Here is a 16,799-nt window from a genome sequence, read left to right as displayed (position 1 = left end):
GCAGAGTCACGTGGCACGGCCGGCGCACCTTGATAACGTAATGCCCGGCCCCCTCGGCGCCGCTCCCGCCCCGCCCCGCCGCCACCGCCGCGCCGAGTCCTTTTGTCCAAGATGGCGGCGCCGGGGGCGCTGCCTCCTCGGCCGCCGCCTCCGCCGCCGCCGCTGTGAGAGACCTACGGGCCGCCCGCCCGCCGCGCCAGCGCCATGAAGCGGCAGAGCGAGCGAGACTCTAGCCCGAGCGGGCGCGGCTCGTCATCGTCGGCCAAGCGTCCGCGGGAGCGCGAACGGGAGGCGGAGGCGGGCGGGCGGCGGGCGGCGCACAAGGCCTCTGGAGGCGCCAAGCACCCGGTTCCAGCGCGGGCCCGCGACAAACCCCGCGGGGGCGGGCATCGCGACGGCCGCGGCACCGGGGACGCGAATCACCGCGCGAGTAGCGGGCGCTCCTCGGGCTCCGGCGCTTGCGGCGGGGGACGCGGCGGCAAGGCCTCGGGGGACCCGGGCGCCTCCGGCTTGTCGCCCCGCGCGTCTCCTCTGCCGCCGCCTCCGCCACCGCCTGGGGCCGAGCCCGCGGGTCCCGGCTCATCCGCGGCCGCCCCTGAGTACAAGACTTTGCTCATCAGCAGCCTGAGCCCCGCGCTGCCCGCCGAGCACCTCGAGGACCGGCTCTTCCACCAGTTCAAGCGCTTCGGCGAGATCAGCCTCCGCCTGTCGCACACGCCTGAGCTGGGCCGTGTGGCCTACGTGAACTTCCGGCACCCACAGGACGCGCGCGAGGCCCGCCAGCACGCCCTGGCCCGGCAGCTGCTGCTCTACGACCGCCCGCTCAAGGTAGAGCCCGTGTACCTGCGCGGCGGCGGCGGCGGCGGGAGCAGTCGACGAAGTAGCAGCAGCAGCGCCGCCGCTTCCACGCCTCCCCCAGGGCCGCCCGCGCCCGCCGACCCGCTCGGCTACCTCCCGCTACACGGAGGCTACCAGTACAAGCAGCGTTCCCTGTCCCCCGTCGCTGCCCCGCCCCTGCGGGAGCCCCGTGCCCGCCACGCCGCCGCAGCCTTCGCCCTGGATGCCGCCGCTGCCGCCGCGGTGGGACTGTCCCGGGAGCGGGCCCTAGACTACTATGGGCTGTACGACGACCGTGGGCGCCCCTATGGCTACCCAGCTGTGTGCGAGGAGGACCTGATGCCTGAGGACGACCAGCGGGCCACGCGCAACCTCTTCATTGGGAACCTGGACCACAGCGTATCTGAGGTGGAGCTGCGAAGGGCCTTCGAGAAATATGGCATCATCGAGGAGGTGGTCATCAAGAGGCCTGCCCGTGGCCAGGGCGGTGCCTATGCCTTCCTCAAGTTCCAGAACCTGGACATGGCCCATAGGGCTAAGGTGGCCATGTCGGGCCGAGTGATTGGTCGCAACCCCATTAAGATAGGCTATGGCAAGGCCAACCCCACCACTCGTCTCTGGGTGGGTGGCCTGGGACCTAACACGTCACTGGCGGCTCTGGCCCGAGAGTTTGACCGCTTTGGGAGCATTCGGACCATTGATCACGTCAAAGGAGATAGCTTTGCCTATATTCAGTACGAGAGCTTGGACGCAGCCCAGGCCGCCTGTGCTAAAATGAGGGGTTTTCCCTTGGGTGGACCAGACCGCAGGCTCCGCGTGGATTTTGCCAAAGCAGAGGAGACTCGGTACCCCCAGCAGTACCAGCCCTCGCCACTCCCTGTGCATTATGAGCTGCTCACAGATGGATACACCCGGCACCGCAACCTGGACGCCGACCTGGTGCGGGACAGGACGCCCCCACACCTTCTGTACTCAGACCGAGACCGGACTTTTTTGGAAGGGGACTGGACCAGCCCCAGTAAAAGCTCCGACCGCCGAAACAGCCTTGAGGGCTACAGTCGCTCAGTGCGCAGCCGGAGTGGTGAGCGTTGGGGGGGAGATGGAGACCGTGGTTTGCCCAAGCCCTGGGAAGAGAGGCGGAAACGGAGAAGCCTTTCCAGTGACCGTGGGAGGACAACCCACTCCCCATATGAGGAACGGAGTAGGACCAAGGGCAGTGGGCAGCAGTCAGAGCGGGGCTCCGACCGCACCCCTGAGCGCAGCCGCAAGGAGAACCACTCCAGTGAAGGGACCAAGGAGTCCAGCAGCAACTCCCTCAGCAACAGCAGACATGGGGCTGAGGAACGGGGCCACCACCACCACCACCACGAGGCTGCAGACTCTTCCCACGGGAAGAAGGCAAGAGACAGCGAGCGCAATCACCGGACCACGGAGGCTGAGCCCAAGTCTCTCGAAGAGCCAAAACATGAGACCAAAAAGCTGAAGAATCTTTCAGAGTACGCTCAGACACTACAGCTGGGTTGGAATGGGCTTCTCGTGTTGAAAAACAGCTGCTTCCCCACGTCTATGCATATCCTAGAAGGGGACCAGGGGGTGATCAGCAGTCTCCTCAAAGACCACACTTCTGGGAGCAAGCTGACCCAGCTGAAGATCGCCCAGCGCCTTCGACTGGACCAGCCCAAGCTTGACGAGGTCACACGACGCATCAAGCAGGGGAGCCCCAACGGCTATGCGGTCCTCTTAGCCACCCAGGCAACCCCCAGTGGGCTTGGCACTGAGGGGATGCCGACAGTGGAGCCTGGTCTGCAGAGGCGGCTTCTCAGGAACCTGGTCTCCTACTTGAAACAGAAGCAGGCCGCAGGGGTGATCAGCTTGCCAGTGGGGGGGTCCAAGGGCAGAGACGGCACAGGCATGCTCTACGCCTTCCCGCCCTGCGACTTTTCCCAGCAGTACCTCCAGTCAGCACTAAGGACATTGGGCAAGCTAGAAGAAGAACACATGGTGATAGTCATCGTCAGAGACACTGCCTAGCCCAAGCGTGTCTTTCCCAGCGTCATGTTTGTGTCACAAAAGCAGTTATTTTAAAATCTGATCCCCTCTCTACCCTACCACTTTGGTTTGAATTATCTCCTGGGTTATTTTGGTTCATTTGGGTGGGGATCAAAGTCCTGTCCACCACCAAAACTAAGTTCTTAGATTTTGGGGGATTTTTTTTTTTTTAAACGATGAGAAGGGAATCCGGTTATGTTGATTTCTAGTGTACAAGATACTGTCTGCTGTGGTTCTGTATTTTTTTATTTTTTGACCAACTGTATGGAAAGTTGTCAGTAAAACCTTTGACAGAGGATGGATTTTTAAACCTGTTCAGAGTCCTGGTTTAATCAAGCTAAGAATCGAAGACTTCCCTAGTGCATGTACACGAATGCCCTACGTCATCTTTGCAGCACCACTGCTGCACAGGTCACTCTCGGCCTCTCAGTTCTTCAGGCTCAGTCTGGACTCTACTCACACTCGTTTTTATCTTGGCTGACAGCAGGCAAGCTTCAGTTTGGGCTCTGGACGCTGCCACACAAGCCCGAGTAGAGCCCCTGCAAAGGAAGGGATGGGGTGAGCCCAAGGCCTGTGGTCAGCAGCTACTGATGGTTTTTTCTGCCTTAAACCGGGTGTGTGTCCATCATCAGTTTGAGCTGTGGCTATTTGGGACAGAGTGCCCACTCAGCATGTTTGGCAGCAGGTAGCCTTCAGCAGCTGTGTAGTCTTGTACAAGGAGAAGCTGTGCACTGTTGATGCCAGGCGGTCTCGGGGCCCCTGATCTGTCCAGGCTCCTGGTTCAGCCTCCTTTCTAGCCTCACAGCCCAGAGGTACCCAGTGTTGGGAGACAGAGTTGCCTCAGGTTCCCAGGCGCCGGGAGTCCAAATACTGGAATGGAGGGTTGGAGGCAGCCTTCCTTGGATTTACTCATGAACTTTGCCTAGATGTTTGTGATTTTTGGCTTTCTGTGGTTGTTCAGGGCTGATGGGTAATAGAGCAGGCCCGTGCCCAGTCATACCTAGAGCTTTGTGGGGGGATGCTGAACCTCTAGACTGAAGTACTTACAGGGGAGCACAGTGGACTAGGGGGATGCCCTTGGTAATGATGGTTTCCTAGGTGCAAGATCAGAGCATGTGCCTACACCTTGTGCCCTGATGCCAAGGTGGAGACCATTGGGAAATAATAGATATTTTTCTGGAGGGAAATCACAAGTCACTGAGGTGTTTGTTAGGCAGTGCTAGAGCTTGAAGCCACTCAAGCCAGTTGGGGAGGAAACGGATGCGGAGGTACCCTCTACCTGGGAGGAAGGGTGAGATTGTGTCTTACCTGTCTCAAGTAAAGTAGTGCGGACAGTGCGGGCCAGGGAGGAAAACCAGAGCACACAGTTGTCACCATGGAACACCCCAAATGCCATTCTTCAGAGTGTCTGGCACCTTAGATGTTCAAACAGGGAACGTTGTCAGGGCTGAGGAGAACAGAAGCTCTGGTAAGCGAATGAGCCCCTAGATATAACCAGGAACTCCAGGTTCTGCTGGCCGTGGCATCCTCTCTCCAGGTCTGCTCCCTTACCGGAGCTGGGATGAGGTAGCATGAGTGACACCTGAGATTAGAGGCTGGGGCTCAGTGCAGGCTGTGGAGAGGCCACGCTGGTCCACAGGAACACTTGGCAGTGCTCTTGTAGACCCCTCGGTGATGTGGAATGGACAGGTGCCTCGCAAGAGAGCAAGCACGTTCGTAACAAAACAGCAACACAAAGACATGTTAAGCATGTTTATTTGCCTGTTTTTACTTGAGCTGTGGTCACAGCTGCCAGGTACCTAAGCAAGTCAGTCAGTTGGGTACAGCAGGACACGCCACCATTCCAGGGTAGCTGGTACCGCCAGAAACAGGAGTGGGTCTTGTTGAAGGCACACTGCAGTGTTTTTCCTGCAGCTCTCCAACAAACGCCTGAGTAACAGGCCAGAGCTGCCTTGGTATGTAAGTCCAAAACTCTGGGCTGCCTATCAATCATCTTCCTTCATGAAGCAGGTACTCAGGACCCGGAAGAATCTACCTCCCAGCTTTCTGAGACAGAACCAAGTAAAAGGAAACATGCTAGAAAACGTGCCTGAAGACACTTCAACCTTTGCCTTATCCAACCCCTCTTCAGAGAAAGGTGTCCCATGGCCCCAAAAAGAACTGCCAAGTAAGTAAGTTTTGGTGAGGAGTAACACCCTGGCATGGCATTCCTTCTCTTTCCTGGCCCTCAACCACTTCCTTCCTTTCGCTCTTAAGACCTAGCAGGTTCTGTGAACTCTCAGGCCTTGGCCAGCACTAGTTAGGGGCGGTCAGGTGGTCAATGTCCTGGTGATTTTATGAGACTGCCTCAGTGAGGAAACTCTTACTTCAGGCATCCAGTGCCCCCACCCGGGCTTCAGGCCTTGTCTAACGTGTTGCTTAAAGACAAGAAGGCAACATCTGCCTCACTGGTGGTGTGCCACTGTTCTCATGCTGCCTCCTAAGTGACTCCAATTTTCAGCCCTGGTAGAATAAGGAAGACAGCTGATGCTTCCTTAGCCCCTTAGCACATGTTCCTGAGGGTGTGTTGCCAAGCCAACCTGAATTCTGCCTTCCTATTATAGTCCCTTTCTCCCCCTTAGAGACCTGTGGGTGCTCCCAGCAGAGTTGAGACTGGCTCCGTTGAGTTAATGACTAGAACATAGTGCTTTCACTACTTCTTGATTGTTAACCTGTTTTCTTCTGATGCCATCAGTACCAGCAGTCAGACTATTCCACTGGTTAAGTGTTAACTACCATTAAAGTGAGGCATGAAGCAGAAGAGCTGAGTGAGTTCTCTGCTCTCCAGAGGACTAAGAAATACCTGTGTGACACAGACCCACTTCAGTATGTACAGCAAATTCTATAGTGCTTCTGAGCCCAGCAGGGCTTTACCTGCCCTTGGAGAGTTTTAGCCATCTTGTGTTTTCTTGTTTACTTCACAACCAAATTTGTTCCCTCTTCTCTGTTAAGGGAGAGAAGTCACTTTAGCTGGATAATACCTATGTAACAAACTGAGCTGCTGTTATGTGGGCAAAATCAAAGGAAGAAAGAGACTATGGTCTTCTATTTATTGTGGGAAGGAAAACAGGGTGGGGTGGGTGAGTGAAAAGGTGGAAATCCCTGGTACTTTGCCTGGCGGTTACACATTTTAACCACAGGCCAATTTTAGGGGCCTCTGAAGTATCTTTCTACAAATGCAGACCAAGCTCCACTACCCCTAACCTGCCAGGATGCTCAAGTCCACTGTCACAATCCCTTTCAGAAAACATTAGTGGCCATTGCCCCAGCTACATAGACGGCCAAAATGCTTTCACTCCTTAGCTTTGCCAACTCCATCCTCCAAAACTTCCCAGAATACCTCCCTTTCGAGTTCCACCAAATCTGTACTTGGGAGCAGCCTGCTGGATCCAGAACATGAGAACAGAGAGCTGCGTCCACAGGGGACAAAGCCCTGACCTCTCCTCTCTCCACATTACCCTTACAAAAACAGGCCCTCCCCATGAGAGAGCTACAGGGCAGGGGCAGACACTGTGAGTATAAGATACTTTCCTCCCTGGAGTGCTCTATGTGGGCAGAACATGCTCTCCCTGCCTCTCCTGGAAGGCGTCTTCTCTATGGCCTGGCTAGAGCTGCAAAAAAGGGACACACCCCACTTGGGTAAAAGAAAATAGGGAAAGGCCATAAACAAAGACAGACTTGTAGTTTATTTTGTATTTTTTTTAAATAAATACACTTTACATTAAAGAAAAAGGCCTTTGATTTGTAATTTCCACATTGGGGAGAAAGGGAAGAAAAAAAGATTTCTGAAAAACTGAATCACAAAGAAAAATGGAGTGAACTTATATCCTAAGTTCCCTCAACTCCACAAAACCAATATCCACAATGACCATGCTGCCCCCAAACCATGAAGGTAGGTGAATTTAGGCATTTACCCAGCAGACAAGAGTGCCTTCCTCCCCACCTCTGGCACGAAGGAAAACAAATTAACCTGACAGCATATGAGGCAACAAAACAGGTTAAAAAATCATATATTATATTTATAATAAAATATTCTTAATCCTTATCAATTTAAGAAATCACGATTTTCCTTTTCATTTAAATACGTATGTAAAAATGCCTCTATATTGTTCTTTAGACATCATTTTCTTCCAAAGAAAATGAAGTGCAGGGACAAGAGACCTGGTGGATGTAAGTTCATACCCTCAGTTATAAATGCCTGTTTTTTTTTCCTTTTTAAAGTTTTATAAAAAACTATTTCTTGTTCTTTAAGTAAAGAACATTATACAAAGAAAATATATTGTGAAATACCCCAGAGACATGTTTTTTTTTCCCTTGAAAGATATGTCCATCCTAGGAAATGGTAGGGGGTGGGGGTGGGGGGTGCAGAGTAGGGCCTAGTCCCTGTTGTCATTTTTGTGGTTGTTATTGTTTCTGGAAGGACTCTCGGATGCCAATGAGGCTCTCTAAGCCATAATCTTCTGAATGCAGGGCATGCAGCTCCTTAAAAGACAGACAGTCCTGGGAGAAAGAGAAGGGAATATGTTCTGAATTCATTTGACTCAGTTTCTCGCCTGCCAAGAATCTCTTCCAAGCAGTGATGGCTCCTCACTCATTCAGAGATAAGATGATATCATCTTCCAAATCAGAGTTGTCAGAGCTGTCAGCTGAAAGGGAAGAAAAGGGAGAGACAAGATTACACACTAGGCTTATAGGAAGCTTTCATACGGAAGCACCTGTACTCACATACATTCATGCCCGAGCAAGGTTGACTACCGGTTTCCAGAAAGAAGAAAATACATCAATTAACTCCTTGGAGCTGGCTCTGGAGAATACTCCTGTTGCTTGGCAGTTGTATTCTCCCTGAGACCTTATGCTCTCCTAAGGGCCTAGACACAGTGCCCCTGCTTCCTGCCTGGGAGGCGCTGAAGGGATCAAGTGAGTGCCATCTGAAGCTTCCCCCCATGCCACGGGGCAGAGCTGAGGGGAGCAGTGAGTTAGCCTCCACGGCCCTTGGCCTCTGGTGTCCTTCAAGGATGGGCACAGGCCTGCCTGATCCCAAGAGACCACTAGAAAGGCAGGCTAAGACTAGGCAGAAGTGAGAGATGTATCTTTTCTGAAACACCTTAGTCACTCCCTTCAATCCTCAGAAGACCGACCATCAAGGCAGAGATAGTCTAGATTCACGCCTCTGTAATTTCGGAATATAGTCTGCAAATTATATTCCCAAAAAGGTGCAGGCCAATTTGTAGCAATACAGGAGAAGTAGCTACCCATCCAGAAGCAGGAGGCCAGCAGGAGCAGTGTGACGCCCTGGAAGACAGCACTGTTTCTGATGAGGACTCTCTCTGCTTGACAATCTGCCTTCTCTGGCAGCGCACAGACACATTAACACTTCTGGAAGGATCTGTTAAGGGGTGAAACTTAAGTGGTAGCAAAAAGGACCCTCAAGATTAGGTAGATACACCATGTCTGGCTGATCAAAATCAGAAAGAAACAGGGTACCTAGCTTGTAGGGACTCTAATATTCGCTGAGTCAAAGAAAAGGAAAGTTCTCAGTGCCCAATTTGATTACTCGTAGTTCAGGAGGCTATGAAACCATTTTAACTAGGTCCCCCGTAAAACAGACAAACCCTGAGCTGGAGGCCTGCAAATGCCCCGTGTGGTAAGGGGCAGCCACTAGATGCAAAGAATCCCTCATCAGCCTTTTCCAGTGCCTAAGAGAATCAACTCATGGACAAACAGAGAAAGAACAATTCATGTTCCCAAACCTTCCTTCATTCATTATCCCCAAACACAATTTCCTTTAGGAGGAAAACTGAAGTGGACAAAGGAAAACCAAGAAAAACATGGCAATGACACAAAAAAGTCTGGAAGTAAGCAAAAGAAATGGCTGACAAAACCAGTGTTCCTGGGTCTAAGTGGGCACAAGAGTGGCCTGACTGTATTGATGATGTATTGGTGAAGAGTAGGAAAACAAGATGGAGATGGCAAAGAACTATTATCTAACACAGCTGAACAAAGCAAGCCTCAGCTCCTCTGCTATAAGAGCTCCAGGAGGAAGTGTCACAGGAGGGTGTGGGGCCTCCTCCCCAGAGCCAAGTCCAGCATGGTGTCCCCACCCCATACCACAAACTTGCCTGGTCCCTGCGGCAGCATCCGCAGCATCCCCCAGGACTCATGCTCTCCACAAGCCAACGATGCCAGACTCACCGGCCTGAGACCCTTCTGCCCAGCAGCTATGCAGCTCTTAAGAACTAAGAATCTTAACCACACTGTAGCACATCTAAGAACTGTAAATGCAGTTTAACGAGATCACAGCACAATCTTCTTTAAGCAAGTAACTGTCAGGCTCAAAGTTCGAGAGAAAACCTCCAGGGCTTGGGCACCAACTCCCCTCTGGTGGTCAGATCACAGGACACCTTTCTCTACCTTCCTTATCCTTTCTCCAAGTGTTGAAGTACCCAATCCCAAACCCTGGTTAGGACCTCCCATTCTGAAAGGTCGCTAAGGCAGACAATCTAGGTATAATTAGTCCCTGTAGTGTTTAACCTGTCGCTCTACAACATACAGGTTTTGGAGGCAGGGCTGACAAGCAGAGACACATAAAGATCTCAGAATCAGGCCGGGCATGGTGGCTCACGCCTGTATCCCAGCATTTTGGGAGGCCAAGGTGGGCAGATCACGACATCAGGAGATCGAGACCATCCTGGCTAACACAGTGAAACCCTGTCTCTACTGAAAATACAAAAAATTAGCCGGGGGTGGTGGTGGGCGCCTGTAGTCCCAGCTACTCGGGAGGCTGAGGCAGGAGAATGGCGTGAACCCAGGAGGCAGAGCTTGCAGTGAGCCTAGATCGCGCCACTGCACTCCAGCCTGGGCGACAGAGTAAGACTCCATCTCAAAAAAAAAAAAAGATCTCAGAATCAAGCTGTTTCTCTTCCTAGGGCCAGGGCTCTGCATCTGGAATCACGGAGTCCCTGAAGGCTCCAGGGCCTATGTAAAGGTACATGGGGGCACATGGGTGTGGTTTTCTATAGTTTCTATGGCTTTCACCCTATCCTAAAAGGGCTCTTCATAAGCCCAGTAAGGTTCAGAGCTACTGCTCTAAAGGATTAGTGTGAGGCAAAACCATGGGTGCTAAGAATGCTCTGCTTGCTGACAGCAGCTGGCTCTTCTATGAAACACAGAAAGAGCCATGGAGTGTGCTCCAGATGCCACCTCTGCATCTCCACCTCAATTCTCAAGTCCACTCTGAGACGTCCTCAAGTTGTGATCCATTATTTTCACATCGTAAATATTTTCATAAAGTAACAACATTCTCACAACTGATAGAGTTAAAGTTTTCCAGATTACCTTTGGCTTGAAAGAAGGAATTTCCTGAACAGCTATAAGAGGCAGTAATTGTACAGGCCAAATACAAACTGAGTGGCTTTATATTCAAATTAAGAATGGAAAAATTAAAGTGATGTTCTCTTATTTTGGGAGCACCACCATCAGCTGGCCTGCTGTTTGCTGACCCTGCGAACCTGCCCTGCTAACTACCTGTAGTTGAAAGGAGGTATAACTTGTTTCTCATGTCTCACTATTCACATATGACAAAAACGTTCATTAAAACTTTGTCTGACCATGGCTTCGGCCTACTCCACTGAATCACCTCAGCCTCCAAGTATGAAAAAACAGAAGTTGATCAACAGCAGATGAACAGATAGAAGACACTCCCCTACCCTCCCACCCTCAAGCTTCCTCAAAATACAGCCTTGGTAAGAAGATTCATGTACAGCTACAGAGCTAATAGGCTCTTTGAACTATTTGCTGATTTCTGCAGGATTCATTACCATAGTCAGGGGACAACCTGACTTCAGAAACCTAATGGGAAATAACTAGAAAAACTGGAGTTTGTTCCTCAAAATTTGGATTAAGAAAAAAAGGTAAATAGAAGGAGGTGAATAAACCAGAAGCCAAAGGGAAAATATTTGTCCCTTGGCCGTTAGGAGGGATTAGCCAAAGGGAAACCGGAAAGGGCTCCTCCACAAGAGGGCCTGCATTTCTTTATAATTCAACCCAAAAAGAACAGCACCCCATAAGGGGCTGCTTCTGACTGATTCTAGCTGTGCTGAGAGCCACACTTTGGCCTTTCATTCTAAGGCTAATCCTCTAAAGCAGGAGTTGACAAACTACAAGCCCACCACCTATTTTTGCAAAACAAAATTTTATTAGAACACAGCCACAATCATTCATTTACAGATTGTCTATGACTGCTTTCTCACTACAACTGCAGAGTTGAAGAGCTGCAACAAAGGCCATATAGCCTACAAAGCATTTTTTTTTTTTTTTTTTTGAGATGGAGTCTCATTCTATTAGCCCAGCCTGGAGTGCAGTGGCACGATCTCGGCTCACTGCAACCTCCGCCTCCCAGGTTCAAGCGATTCTCCTGCCTCAGCCTCCCAAGTAGCTGGGATTATAGGCACGCGCCACCATGCCCGGCTAATTTTGTATTTTTAGTAGAGACAGGATTTCATCATGTTGCCCAGGCTGGTCTCGAACTTCTGACCTCAGGTGATCCACCCGCCTCGGCCTCCAAAGTGCTGGGATTACAGGCGTGAGCCACCGTGCCCAGCTGCATAAAATGTTTACTGTCTGGTCTTACAGAAAAAGTCTGCCAATCTCTACTTGAAAAATAAGAGATGACAGCCATTTCGTTGGGTTCCACAGTCTGATAGGAGAGGAGGGCAGAGATGCAAAGGTGCTTTGCCTCAAGAGACCAGAGTAGTGAATCAAATTATGGGGCACAGAACCGTGGTATGGCTTGCCCTCTAAGTTGTATGGGCACAAAAGAAGGGATCTTGCCCCGGGTGCCAAGGCTCAGCCTGAACTCTGCCCTATACTTACTGTCCCCCAGGATCAGTTCCACTTCCTCATCTGCATCAGAGTCTTCATCCTCCCCGTCCTCTCCCTCCTCTAGAAGATTTGCTAGCTCCTCATCAGAGGGAGAGAAGTCATTGTCCCCATCTTCCCCTGCGTTCTCATTATTGTCGTCCTCCTCCAACTCCGCCTCCAGCAACTGGTCAGTGTCAAGCTCATCTAAATCATCGGTGTCATCATCATCTTCATCATCATCTTCTTCCTCCTGTTCTTCCTCTTCCTGGTAAGAAAGCATAAGGTTCATTAGTACAAACACAGAGGCCTGACCCATGTGGGCCACATGGCGAGTCGACCAAAGGGACAGGGTAGGAAACTGTCAGTAGAGGGGATAGTGATCTAGACAAGCACAGACTTCATAAGCCAGCCAGACTTTTCAGTGACGGCTGAGATAGGCACACATGTCCCTCAAGATGGTCAAAGCACCTCTCAGACAAGGATTAATGGTCACACCCCTTATGCAAGGAAACAGACAACTCGCTTCACAGAAGTCTCTGCCATCAATATTCTAGGAGCCCAAGGGGGCTCTTCTTTCTCACCTGCATCAACCAAAGCAAGTGAAATCAGCTGAGGCACTAGAAAAAATCCTTTTACCTGGAATCTAAAATGCAACGCTTTAACAAAATGGAAGAACACAGCTGCTCATTATCTCCTCAGCCCTTCAAGCTCTTGCCCTTGATCTTCTAACCAAGAATGTGGATAAGCTCCTAACCATGCTATCATAAACATTTGATCAGAACAACATTGCAACAAAAGACTTAAAATATAGAACACTAACAGAAACCCGTATTTCCTGTTATAAGCCAAAAAGAAAAAAAAGTATGCTAGAGAAACTATCTTTCCATTCTTACAAGAACTTGCCAAAGGCAAGAAAATTACCAGAACATCAATGAAATACTTTGTTCTAGGGACCCTGGGCTTTGTAAATGGTACATTCTGGCATCTGCCACAGATTTCAGGTTTGCATTACAATTGCAACTGTTTCTCTTCAAAAGGGAGAGGACACAAAGATACCTCTTTGCTTTGACAGGGATAACAGGCATTCCCAAGTAAACATAGCTGCCACTCAAGACACTTATCCTTCTGCTCAAACATCAACTGTCAGCCTTGCCAATAGCAAAGGATTCTGATTGTTACAATAATAAAATGTAAAATTCATTTAATACATCAACCTAATGAAAGTCAAGATGGAATAAGCCCAACGTAAGCACAAAAAAATTTTTTTTGTTTTCATTATTTTAAAACTTATACTGAGTGGTTACATCTTTTTTCATTTTAAAGGTGTTACTGCCTGCCAAGCACTTAAAAACCAAGCATTTTGTGCTTACCCAGCCACTAGAAACCAGTGTGTAACATAAGCTGGGATCATTCAGCAGGGTAGCTCCGCTTTGCGGACTTCTGGTAATTTTGGAACCACCATTAGTGACTTTTTGATAAACTGTGTAATTCAGTAATTTAGACTCTTCAAAATTTCTGCCAGTTATGTTGGAAAAACTGAGCCCCTTTTAAATACCTAGTACTCAATACTTGTGCAAGTGCGTATATGGTCTGTACCAGATTTTGTGGGAGCATTTGTGTATGTGCCAACACACACACACACATAGAAGACCTGAGACTATTCCATAGCCTTGGCCACACATCCCCTCCAGAGGTGAGTGGATAAATAACTACTAAGCATTCACCCACCTCAAAGGAACTATGTGTGTCTGGAGTCAACAATGATAAACTGAAACACAGACAGGCTCTCAGTCCCTGAAAGCACATAAGCTCATACAAATAACTGGGAAAGGAGAGCGGGGTCAAAATTCAGGGGAAATCATCCAAGTGCTTACCAGATTACAACTTTTGCCTCTTTTTCCAGGCGTGACTTGACCAAAATTAGCTAATCCACTAACAAAGTGCCACAGTTAAAAATAAGTAAAGAAGAAAGTACCCGGGGCCCTGTGTCTCTTAAGACTTCACGGACAGAACACTTATATTTAAAATTTAAGATAGCACAACTAAAGGTCCACGGTTGAGTGGGTACATGAAAGGTTAAACTGTTCAAATAGGCATGGGCTAGCCAGAAAATTCATGAAGACAATTCTCTTTCATTTTGAAGAACATCAAGGCTTAGCTGATCTACAAGAACTGAACAAAAAGCTTCCATATCAAGAGTAATCCTGGAAAGTTTTCAAGCAGGGTCTAAGCTTTGAACTAGATACCATTCCAAACTCTTCCAGCAGCAGACAAACCCAAATTTTACTTAATTTTATAGCAGAAGAAACAGATGTATATATATTCATCCCAGAAGGCCACGAACACATCATATGTGACCATGAGAGAGGAGGGGAAATTAGTAGGAAAGAGATCTACCTGAATCTCGAGTTGAGCACCTCATTTTGTTGTCTCTACTTTGTATTTAATGCCCAATGCTGATTTCTCACCATGTATTTTATCACACATGGACATAACCATAAACTCACTTTCCAAATTTTAAATCTGAAACCGGGATCATGAAGCAGAGGCTCACAAGACCCATCCAAAATGCTGTGGCAGAACCCAAAAGAGATTCTAGGAAGCAATTTTAGGTGCATTCTCTGCTGGTCAACTAACTGGTGGCATGAGCCCCTCTCCTTCAGATCTAAAGAATAAAGCTTCCAATAATGAGTGGTCCAAAAAGTAAAAACTAAAAATAAGTATTTAATGAAAAAGCAAAGCTTAGCTGGGCACAACGGCACACACCTGTAGTCCCAGCTACTCAGGAAGCTGAGGCAGGAGGATCACTTGAGCCCAGGAATTCAAGGCTACATTGAACTACGATTGTGCCACTGCACTCCAGCCTGGGCAACAGAGTAAGATCCTATTTCTTTGAGGAAAAAAAAAACAAAACAAAACAGGCCGGGTGCAGTGGCTCACACCTGTAATCCCAACACTTTGGGAGGCCGAGGCGGGCAGATCACGAGGTAAGGAGATCGAGACCATCCTGGCTAACACCGTGAAACCCCATCTCTATTAAAAATACAAAAAATTAGCCGGGTGTGGTGACAGGCACCTGTAGTCCCAGCTACTCAGGAGGCTGAGGCAGAATGGCATGAACCTGGGAGGTGGAGCTTGCAGTGAGCTGAGATCGCGCCACTGCACTCCAACCTGGGCGACAGAGCAAGACTCTGTCTCAAAAAAAAAAAAAAAAAAAAAATTTTTTTTGCTAGAATCCTGACTCAACTCTGACAACATTTAGAAAATGTTTTGGATCCAGGGATATTGGCTTTTTTTTTTTAATCCTCTAAGACTTCTTTTAGGGCTTAGAGGAATTCAGGGCCAGGCCATTTTAAATTAAGGTACTAATAAATTTCCCTACAGAAAGAATTCTAAAACTCTTCTCTCCTAATTCCACCTACATCAATTTCATGGTTACCCAAAGCCCCCAAACCCTGCAGATAAACAACTCACCCCTTTCCTTTACAGAAAATAGGTCAACTGGCATAAGCTCCCTCCGCTGCTCCCTCCGCTGCTCTCTGGTCCCCTCTACATCTAAACCTGCCTTCAGCCCTGGTCGAAGGAGGAAGCATGCTGCCCACTCCTGCTCTGGATCTCAGCCAACCCTGAGACCCTATTACCACAGGCACTTTTCTCATCCCCACCTCACCACCACCTTCACACTGGCTTCTCACCTTCTATGCCAAGAGGTTCAGTTCTCCCAAACCTAATAAGCTCTCCATCTACATAGGCTTCAGATGCCTTTTACCCACACTTTGGCTGGGCGCGGTGGCTCACACCTGTAATCCCAGCACTTTGGGAGGCCGAGGCGGGTGGATCACCTGAGGTCAGAAGTTCAAGACCAGCCTGGCCAACATGGTGAAACCTTGTCTCTAATAAAAATACAAAATTAGTCAGGTGTGGTGGCACACGCCTTTAGTCCCAGCTACTTGGGAGGCTGAGACAGGAGAATTGCTTGAACCTAGGAGGCGGAGGCCCGGGCGACACAGAGCGAGACTCCATCTCAAAAAAAAAAAACAGTCATTCAAATCTGATCCTGACCTTTATGTAACATGTCATATTTTGCTAAATGTATAAATGCCTACTTTTTAAATAATACTTTTTCTGTCCTTAAAGGCTATAGGTTCACTTTAGGGTCATAAATGTTTGTGTTTTTCTTTCCTCACTGGCAGAATCTAACTCAAGTTACATTTTAATTCTTTAGGAAAATGAGCCTTTCAGGAATCAACACATTCAGCTCTGACCAGGTGTGTGTAATCAGTAAAGACTCTTACCATCTGCTTCTAGGCAGTGGAGAACACAGGAAGCACAGCACACAGTGTGCCCCAGATTCCAAAATGGAGTGGAAAATAGCATTATTCCTTTGTTGAGTTTTTTATTATAAATTTAAGGTTAAGTATAATTAGCTAAAATGTATTGGCTTGTCAAAATCTAGGAGCAATGATCAATTACTTATCTTTGGTTTTGTAACTTTTCTAAAAGTCAAATCAAAGATGAGTGAATTGATTTCTAAAAACACAGGCACCAGGCTGGGCGCGGTGGCTCATGCCTATAATCCCAGCACTTTGGGAGGCTGAGGTGGGCAGATCACCTGAGGTCAGGAGTTCGAGATCAGCCTGGCTAACATGGTGAAACCCCATCTCTACTAAAAATACAGAATTAGCCGGGTGTGGTGGCGGGCACCTACAATCCCAGCTACTTAGGAGGCTGAGGCAGGAGATTTGCCTGAACCCGGGAGGCGGAGGTTGCAGTGAGCCAAGATCGCAACACTGCACTCCAGCCTGGGTGACAGGGCGAGACTCCATCTCAAAAAAAAAAAAAAAAAAAAAAACAGATACCAAACTTCTGATGGATAATAATGAGCTTTGATAGGTGACTAGCTTATCTCTGCTTTCATCAAATGCCTGAAGGCAGGCAGACTAGCAGCCTCGGGAACCAAATATTTATGGCTGTCCAATACATTGTGTAGGTTTTCATTCATCTAGATACAGCTG

At 49.0% G+C, this 16,799-nt stretch overlaps 2 protein-coding genes across 17 annotated transcripts in view; one reads left to right on the top strand and one right to left on the bottom strand.

The window, feature by feature from the left end:
• RBM15B (RNA binding motif protein 15B) lies at positions 1–3,196 on the top strand. Its single transcript, XM_055275546.2, has one exon. The coding sequence runs from the start codon at positions 205–207 to the stop codon at positions 2,866–2,868; it is 2,664 nt and encodes an 887-aa protein (XP_055131521.2). The 5' UTR covers positions 1–204; the 3' UTR covers positions 2,869–3,196.
• Positions 3,197–4,623: 1,427 nt separating this feature from the next.
• DCAF1 (DDB1 and CUL4 associated factor 1) overlaps positions 4,624–16,799 on the bottom strand; it is a 106,207-nt gene continuing 94,031 nt past the window's right edge. For 9 of the 16 annotated variants that reach the window (XM_063646393.1, XM_063646377.1, XM_063646340.1 and 6 more), the window contains one exon: positions 11,100–12,049. In XM_063646393.1, coding sequence (XP_063502463.1) covers positions 11,687–12,049 — 363 coding nt within the window. In that variant the 3' untranslated portion in view covers positions 11,100–11,686. Of the gene's footprint in view, positions 6,560–6,590; positions 7,572–11,099; positions 12,050–16,799 lie in introns of those variants that run through there. The other 7 variants (XM_063646405.1, XM_055275428.2, XR_010122561.1 and 4 more) reach the window with 6 other exon arrangements.

This window comes from Symphalangus syndactylus, chromosome 1 (assembly GCF_028878055.3).
Source record: "Symphalangus syndactylus isolate Jambi chromosome 1, NHGRI_mSymSyn1-v2.1_pri, whole genome shotgun sequence".
NCBI lineage: Eukaryota > Metazoa > Chordata > Mammalia > Primates > Hylobatidae > Symphalangus > Symphalangus syndactylus.
This window is presented reverse-complemented; position numbering and strand designations above follow the sequence as displayed.

Bases quoted from the DNA above. Each gene is read 5' to 3' on its own strand.
- RBM15B (XM_055275546.2), top strand. From the start codon at position 205: ATGAAGCGGCAGAGCGAGCGAGACTCTAGCCCGAGCGGGCGCGGCTCG.